Here is a 7,980-nt window from a genome sequence, read left to right as displayed (position 1 = left end):
ACGAATATTAATAAATATTATGTTAAGAATATATTATATTTAAAATATGTTTAGCACATAGACACCGTAACTCAATAAAACATCCATATAAATAGTATATATCCTTATATTCAAGAAATTAATGAATTTCATATTAATTATTTAATTATGTGCAGACTTTGTGTAATGCGTGTGGGATTGATTACATGAAGCAGGTTACGAGCAGAGGCAGTGAGATTGCTACACTTCCAGATGAGGCAGAATTAGGATCAGATCATTCAAAATCACAAGGCTCTGCAGATGTTTAACACATCATTTTTCATCAACATATTGCATGTGTCATACGTTATAAAAGTTTGGACATATGAGCCTATATGATATTTATTTTTCAAAAGTTTCAGAAGACTTTTTATTAAATAATACCATTTATCGTTTTTTTTTAATGCTAATTTTTAATTCCAAAAATTTTATAAGATAATACAATTTATTGCGATAAAATTTTTTGAAATTTTGCTGTTGATATACTTTTATTTTTAGTTGATAGCTTATAGAGAAGAGTCATTTCTGCTTCTAAAATTAGATTTTGAAGTTAAAGAATTGTCAAAATATATCATTATTAATTAAACAAAACAATAAGTAAATACATACTTTTTTTCTTGTATTTATATTAATTTTATCATATTATTAAGAAATAGATATTATTGACATCACTCCTAATTTAATAAAGAATTATACTATATAATCAGTAAAATTTATCATTTTTACACACTAACAAAAACATTTTTATACTAAATTCTAATTCCTAAACATTTTATCTTAAATCTTAATAGTATAAAAATAAAATATTGACTCAAAGTATTGGCTAATATTGATAAAAAGTATTAACTCCCTAACATTTTTCTTTTAATAAAATCTTATTACACTGAGAATAAAATTTCTCTAAATAAAATGAAAATATCAATTTGGAGTTATTGGCTACGTAGTTATATCCAACGGCTGCTATATATTTCCAACGAATTCATGATTAGGTGGATTCTATGGTGTAGAAAGGAAATTGTTTCTACATGTGTAGAAGGATAGGTGTCAATGCATTAGTAGTTTATGTTGATGGCTTTTAGATGGGGAAGAATTAATTAGAGTACACAAGTATTGATTCATTGGACCCACAAAAAAAAAGAATGTGTGACATTATATATGTGTGATAAAGACAACTTATTAGGTTTTTTTATTTTAATAAATTGAATAAATATTTTATTTATTAAAATAAATAATTTAAAAAATTATTACCATGTAGACGAGATATATGTATTTATAAATATAAAAATATATTTTATAAAAATAATAAAAATATTAATAATTTAAACTAGACCAAACTCTTAAAAATAGACATTTCAATTAATATGGAAGGTGGACGATCTTAACCGTACTACTTCCATCCACCAGCGTTTTTTATTAGAATTTACACTAAATCAATTCAAATAATAATAAGGGGGGATTCGAATCCCCAACACTTGCTTAAGCAAATTAGTGAGCTAATCACTAGACCAAGTTCATTAATTAATTAGTTAAAACCACCTATTTCTTCTATTATTTTGAAACTGCTCATCTTTCTTATTATTTGAAATATTATATTTTTAAGAGTTTGATTTAATTTAAATTATTAATATTTTTTATTATTTTCAAAAATTATATTAATATTTTATTTTTGTCTAAAACATTTTATATAAATTAAATTATTAATATTTTATTTTTGTCTAAAACATTTTATATCGTTCTAATTTAGTCTTTTGTTCAAAGTTAAATATTTTTGTCTAAAAAATGGGATACCTTTAATAATAGTAAATTATCAATTTAATTTATATATTAAAACATGTAAAATATTAAAAATATAAAAATAATTAGTAATATATTTAGGACATATAATTATAAAAACAAATTAAATTTGTTAACCACAGTAAATGAATAGTAATTACCTATTACTTAAATTATATATTTTTTCATTTTTAATAGTAATAATTTTAAGAGTGAAAGTAAGTTAGTCTCCAAATCTTTTTCTTTTTTAAATTCTATGAAAAATATTTTGGTTAATATTAAAAAAATATTTTTTTTTCAAATTTTTTTTCATCTAATGGACTTAATTCTAATTTGATTAGTGATACACATATTTATTAACAATAAATCAAATAATATGTGGGAATTTTTTATTTTAATAAATTAAATAAATATTTTATTTTCTGAAATAAATAATTTTAAAAATTATTAGGAAAATACATAAGCATCTCTTATCTTGTTTATACTGTAAACGAGATAATTTTATCCGTATTGAGATATGTGTATTTTTTCAATTTTCATATATCTCCTTACTGTAAATGAGATATATGTATTTGTAAATATAAAAATATAATTTTTGAAAATAATAAAAAATATTAATAATTTAAATTAAATCAAACTCTTAAAAATAGAACATTTTTCAAATAATAAGAAAGATAAGCAGTTTCAAATAATAGAAAAGATGAGCAGTTTCAAAATAATAGAAGAAATAGGCGGTTTTAACTAACTAATTAATGAACTTGGTCTAGTAGTTAGCTCACTAATTTGCTTAAGCAAGTGTTGGGGATTCGAATCCCGCCTTATTATTATTTGAATTGATTTAGTGTAAATTCTAATAAAAAACGCCGGTGGATGGACGTAGTACGGTTAAGATCGTCCACCTTCCATATTAATTGAATGTTCTATTTTTAAGAGTTTGGTCTAGTTTAAATTATTAATATTTTTATTATTTTTATAAAATATATTTTTATATTTATAAATACATATATCTCGTCTACATGGTAATAATTTTTTAAATTATTTATTTTAATAAATAAAATATTTATTTAATTTATTAAAATAAAAAAACCTAATAAATTGTCTTTATGACACACATATAATGTCACACACTCTCTTTTTTTTGTGGGTCCAATGAATCAACAATTGTGTACTCTAATTAATTCTTCCTCATCTAAGAGCCATCAACATAAACTACTAATGCATTGACACCTATCTTTCTACACATGTAGAAATAATTTTCTTTCTACACCATAGAATCCACCTCATGATTATTATAGTTACAAGTTTAGCAAAAATGTAGTGTTTGGATTTAGATATTGTTACTGCACCTAAATATAGTGCAAAATCCATGTAACATACCATGAACAGAACACAAATGTTTCGTTCAATGGCTTCATTTCTTCTTTCACCTTTCTGTTGTTTCCTACATACCTCTTCTCTCTTTCTCTCTACACATAATTATACGTATACGTATACGTATGGGAAGGCACCGAACCACGAACTCACAAGCATTTGATTTTCACCTTTTCTCTTTCTCTAATAAGATGCCAAAATCAAAATCTAAATCCATCAAAGAAATGAGCAAGGCCTACAAATGCCTTGTATCCAAAAAGCACCACGACAAGAAAGAAGATGAGGTATAATAAATAATATAATCTAAGCCTTTATCAAGTTTTGGAATCATCTATTATATGATTTATTGAGATAAATAATCTTGATTTTTGTTAATTATATATTTGCAGGGGATAACAGCACACCAAAGATTTGTGGAGAATGATGATAAAAAAAGAGTGGATGAAGATATTTGGAGTCCAAAATTTTTGTCAAGGGTAGCAAGCAGAAGATCCAAGACACCAACACCACAAACAAAGTCCCTCTTTAGAATTGGAAGCCGGCGTTGCACCACGCCAACGCCGACCTCCCTATCAAGAAGTTCTAGCCCCAGCAAGAACATCAATGATAACGATGATAATAATAATAATAACAATAATAATAATAGTAGTAGTAGTGGTAATAATAATAATAATAATGTGTTACCAGAAATTAGTTCAAATCCTCTAAAGAGGATCTTGAGCAGAAGAGGAACCACATCAGGTCCATTGTTAAGGAGCAATAGCAAATTGGAAATATCAGGGCCAGAGTTGATATACCATGCAGGATCTCATCGTCATGGTGCTTCTTCTATAATCAATGATATGGGAATGTGGATTCCTGGGGATTCTGAAAATGTTCCTGAAGTGTCGGTGTCAAGCAATCTGAGCCGTAGATTGACAACACCTATCTTATTTTCACAGACAACAGTTAGAAGGAAACCACCAGAAGTTGAGAAGATCATAGAGTGCACACTTGAGGACTTGTGCTTTGGATGCACCAAAAAGATTAAAGTTACCAGAGATGTTATCAAACATCCCGGGTATGTTTTTTCTTAAAGTGAAAGCTTGGGTTAAATTGATAGTTGAGAGCTGTCTGTCAAATCATCTAACGGTTCTCAACTATCAACTTCATATGAAATTAATTGCACCTAAATTTTCACCTTTTCTTAATCTATCATGTCATCATCTTACACTTAGCATTTAATTTTAAGTTGTGTTATATGTACTTATTCGAATGAGATGTGCGATTTGCATAGAGACAGAATGAGTATACAAAATATTTCTCTTCGAAAATTAGAAGAATATTACTTACTAACTAATTTTGCAACAGGGTAATGGTCCAAGAGATTGAGATTTTAAAGATTGAAGTGAAGCCGGGATGGAGAAAAGGAACAAAGATAAAATTTGAGGGAAAGGGTGATGAGAAACCTGGATACCTCCCTGCTGATATAGTGTTCATAATTGAAGAAAAGAAACACAATTTGTTTAGAAGAGAAGGCAATAATGACTTGGAAATATGTATTGAGATTCCTCTAGTAGATGCACTCACAGGGTGCTCTTTACCAATTCCTGTATTAGGAGGGGAGAAGTTGACTTTGTCATTTGAGAATACTGTTGTATATCCTGGATATGTGAAGGTTATTGAAGGTCATGGCATGCCAACCCTTAAAAACGATGGGAAAAGAGGTGACCTCCATGTCAAGTTTCTAGTTGACTTCCCCAAAGAATTGAGTGATGAACAACGGCAAGAAGCTTTTAGAATCTTAGAAAATTGTTGCTAATGATGATCATAGTTGTACATTTGTATATTTTGTATGCAGATATGAATGCATTTGCTATCAGTTAAAGACACAAATTTTCTAGTAATGATAGATATACAATTCATGCACAATGTTGGCATTGGATTATTTCTCCATAAGAAATAGCTGGTAATTACATATATTTGTGTATATAATACCTATAACCAGTTAAACACTGTTTTGAGTATCTTACTAGACTTTTCTGTAAATTTCATTTTATTCTGCATTCAGCTCCTAAAATAAAAAAGTTGGTAAAATAAATAAAAAAATCTAATTATTCTTGAATGAAAATGATAATTAATTTTTATTTTATGATTTTACAAATTTTTCTTATTTTAGAGAATCTTTTTCCTCCTACTTTATAAGTTTTTTTTATCTTTTTTGGGGGAACAATTCCATCAACCTATAGCTTATTAGCTTTGACGAAGACAGAATAGACATCAAACCTTCAATATTTATGAAAGAAAAAAAAAGCTATAAAGAATATACATACATTATATACACATTTTTTTCGTTAGTTTTATTTTCATTTGGACCAAAGAAAGAGAGAAAGTTCAGTCACCTATATAATATGCCGTACAATATTCCTATATTAACAAGTACTTATGATCAAAATCTAATGTTCTACCACTATCTGTCATTATCCTGATTCTCACGGTTTTCATCGTGAGGAGTTTCAGCAAAAACTTGTCCTTGGTCTCTAACATCTCTGAACATTGAAAAAAACGAGTTGAGACCCTCAGATGAAGCACCTCCTAAGATCCATAACAACATAGAACTGAATGAATTCATGGAACCGGGGTTCGGACCACCTTCTGCTTGTCGAATGTCAGCTTGCCCAGGAATCTGCACGGGGTTGGCTACGCTGTCTTGATTGTTTTCTGGTCGTCCTGGAGGCTCAGCAACTCCTGCACTGTTCTGAGACGCCGATGGATCAAACCCCGGCCTGAACCCTGCCCCTGAATTTGAATCTGTGTTAGTTACTCCTTGGTTTCTTGTGTTCAATCTTGTGATGTGCAAGGTTGACGCAAGAATAGTAGATGAGGTAATGTGAAAGTCTTGTTGATGTGACCGTCGATTTTGCATGAATCTTTGCAATGCCGGTACCTAATAAACATAGTATGAGTTACACTTCAATTACGGAAATATGACAAACAATTAAATGTACAGAGAAATTTTTAAAACTTTTATTGAGATCTGAGAGTTATATTTCTTCTCCTAATAATAAAAAGAATTTCTTTTGATCACTTGTAAATTACAAAACTCAGTTGGCCCTTATTTCCTATCCCCTTCTTCAGGTTTTAGGACCTCATTTAAGATTAAACATGTCAATGATACCATTACCATGATAAGTGAAGAACCTAAGGAGTGTCCAATCTCCAATGCCGCAATGACACTGGGCCCTTTACTCAGGACTTGTAAAGTTGTAACACGCAACCTTTATCATTTCTTACCTCAAAACGATTCCAAAAGTACAGGATAAGATGTTGCATAAAAGCTGCTGTAGTAGATAGAGCCAAATATGAAAAACCTGGAATTTTTTTAAAAAAATTATTTCCAGATAATATTAATTAAATTGCACCGAGAAAAATAAAGCATTACGAACATTACCATATGAATAAGAGAAGAAATATATGTGAAAGACCAGAAAATACAGCAAAAAGAAGCGAGGGAAGAACTTCATTGAAATTGGCGTTCGGACACTGCATGTAAGATATCAAAACCATATCAGAAGTCAGCCAACACTTGCTTAATCACACGTATGTTTAAGAAAAGTGCAACAGACAGGACTATTCGTCATTTCAACAATTGCACAAGGACAATTGTCATAAGGATTCAATTAATTAATGAAACTTCATATGAACACCAGTCAAAAGAATCTATAATTATGGCCAATATATTTATTAAACAAAAGTAGTGTTACTTAAGCGGTAGCTCCTTATTACAATTCCCTATTTGGCCAAGAAGATTCAGACTAGGCCTCAAAAGGAAACTATCCAATATAGTCAAAAGCAAAAATCAAAACAGTGAATGTCTAAACCCAAGACCATACGAGTTCCAGAGAGAGAGAGAGAGATACCTAATGAGAGTAAAGAGTTCGCACAACCAGACAAGAATCAAGACCATGAAAGCAAGCAGCTGGTCGTCATAAAACTCAAAGAGAAAGAACAGAATACCAATCATAATCTGAAGAAATAACCCAAAAAAAAACAAAAGAAAACTATCAGCATGGCTAAGACTAAAATGAAATTGCACAACTGAGCATTCAGACAAATATTGTTTATCAGTTAAAATGAGTGCTTACAGGAACAAAAACCAGTGATTCAATTACATGTACAAAGATCAACTGAAATGTCGGAAGGCGATGCCGAGCATGGTGTTGAAGCTGCACTGCAAAGAGCCAAAGACTAGAAGATGTCAAAAGGGAGTCTCTTCCAATGTGCACAACACCATGAACTACTATGACATATTAGATAATGCCAAAGCTCAAATGAAGCTGTTCTTATGGTTAGCACACTTAATCCAGAAAACATAGTTGACAAAACACCTTCTGAATAAACATCCCAATTGCAAGGTGATAGCAGTCTTGTACAATCCTGATTGCCTCACATTTTAGGTGAATTTAGAAAAGCAAGAATCAATGGGGGAAATGGCTGAATAACAAGATAGATGAATACATGCAGGTGTCACAAAACTAATTTGCCACAATGAAAATAAATAATGCCTACCTGTAAACTTCAGCATACGAGTCTGTGTTTCTCTCAATGTAAATGATACAGACATTGTGGTAGTAAAAAATACAAACAAGGACATCATAAGCACACCGCATTTTGTTACTAGGTAGTCTGCATCGACAAAAATGATTTATAAGTTACAAGCCAACAACAGCAAACAGTAGTTAATTAATTGTAAACTGAAAAAGGTAGAGGATTTCTAGATGTAGTCTTTGTTTCTGGTGGGTGGTGTGCGTGTGTTTTTTTTTGGGGGGGGGGGGGGTT

The 7,980-nt window shown here is 30.0% G+C and overlaps 3 protein-coding genes across 3 annotated transcripts in view; 2 read left to right on the top strand and 1 right to left on the bottom strand.

The window, feature by feature from the left end:
* LOC110276499 (uncharacterized) overlaps positions 1–287 on the top strand; it is a 964-nt gene extending 677 nt beyond the window's left edge. Inside the window, exon 2 of the mRNA XM_052255534.1 lies at positions 156–287. Within this exon, the coding sequence (XP_052111494.1) occupies positions 156–287 (132 nt within the window). The remainder of the gene's footprint in view (positions 1–155) is intronic.
* Positions 288–3,243: 2,956 nt separating this feature from the next.
* Positions 3,244–4,996, top strand: LOC107468780 (J domain-containing protein APJ1-like). The gene is made up of 3 exons (XM_021133507.2): positions 3,244–3,446; positions 3,552–4,222; positions 4,513–4,996. Exons 1-3 carry the CDS (start codon positions 3,288–3,290, stop codon positions 4,961–4,963), a joined length of 1,281 nt encoding a protein of 426 aa, XP_020989166.2. The 5' UTR covers positions 3,244–3,287; the 3' UTR covers positions 4,964–4,996.
* Positions 4,997–5,472: 476 nt separating this feature from the next.
* LOC107468779 (membralin-like protein At1g60995) overlaps positions 5,473–7,980 on the bottom strand; it is a 5,750-nt gene continuing 3,242 nt past the window's right edge. Inside the window, exons 9-14 of the mRNA XM_021133847.2 lie at positions 7,711–7,827; positions 7,287–7,372; positions 7,062–7,168; positions 6,593–6,684; positions 6,436–6,512; positions 5,473–6,088 (exon numbers count right to left, since the gene is read on the bottom strand). Coding sequence (XP_020989506.2) covers positions 5,612–6,088; positions 6,436–6,512; positions 6,593–6,684; positions 7,062–7,168; positions 7,287–7,372; positions 7,711–7,827 — 956 coding nt within the window. The 3' untranslated portion in view covers positions 5,473–5,611. The remainder of the gene's footprint in view (positions 6,089–6,435; positions 6,513–6,592; positions 6,685–7,061; positions 7,169–7,286; positions 7,373–7,710; positions 7,828–7,980) is intronic.

The sequence above is a fragment of the Arachis duranensis genome, chromosome 10 (assembly GCF_000817695.3).
Source record: "Arachis duranensis cultivar V14167 chromosome 10, aradu.V14167.gnm2.J7QH, whole genome shotgun sequence".
Taxonomy (NCBI): domain Eukaryota; kingdom Viridiplantae; phylum Streptophyta; class Magnoliopsida; order Fabales; family Fabaceae; genus Arachis; species Arachis duranensis.
Note: the sequence above shows the minus strand (reverse complement) of the source record. Positions and strands in the feature narration are given on the sequence as shown.

Excerpts from the sequence above, each read along its gene's own strand:
- LOC107468780 (XM_021133507.2), top strand. The coding sequence starts at position 3,288 with ATGGGAAGGCACCGAACCACGAACTCACAAGCATTTGATTTTCACCTT. Across the intron at positions 3,447-3,551 it reads ACGACAAGAAAGAAGATGAG|GGGATAACAGCACACCAAAG; the intron begins GTATAATAAATA and ends ATATATTTGCAG. Across the intron at positions 4,223-4,512 it reads GATGTTATCAAACATCCCGG|GGTAATGGTCCAAGAGATTG; the intron begins GTATGTTTTTTC and ends ATTTTGCAACAG.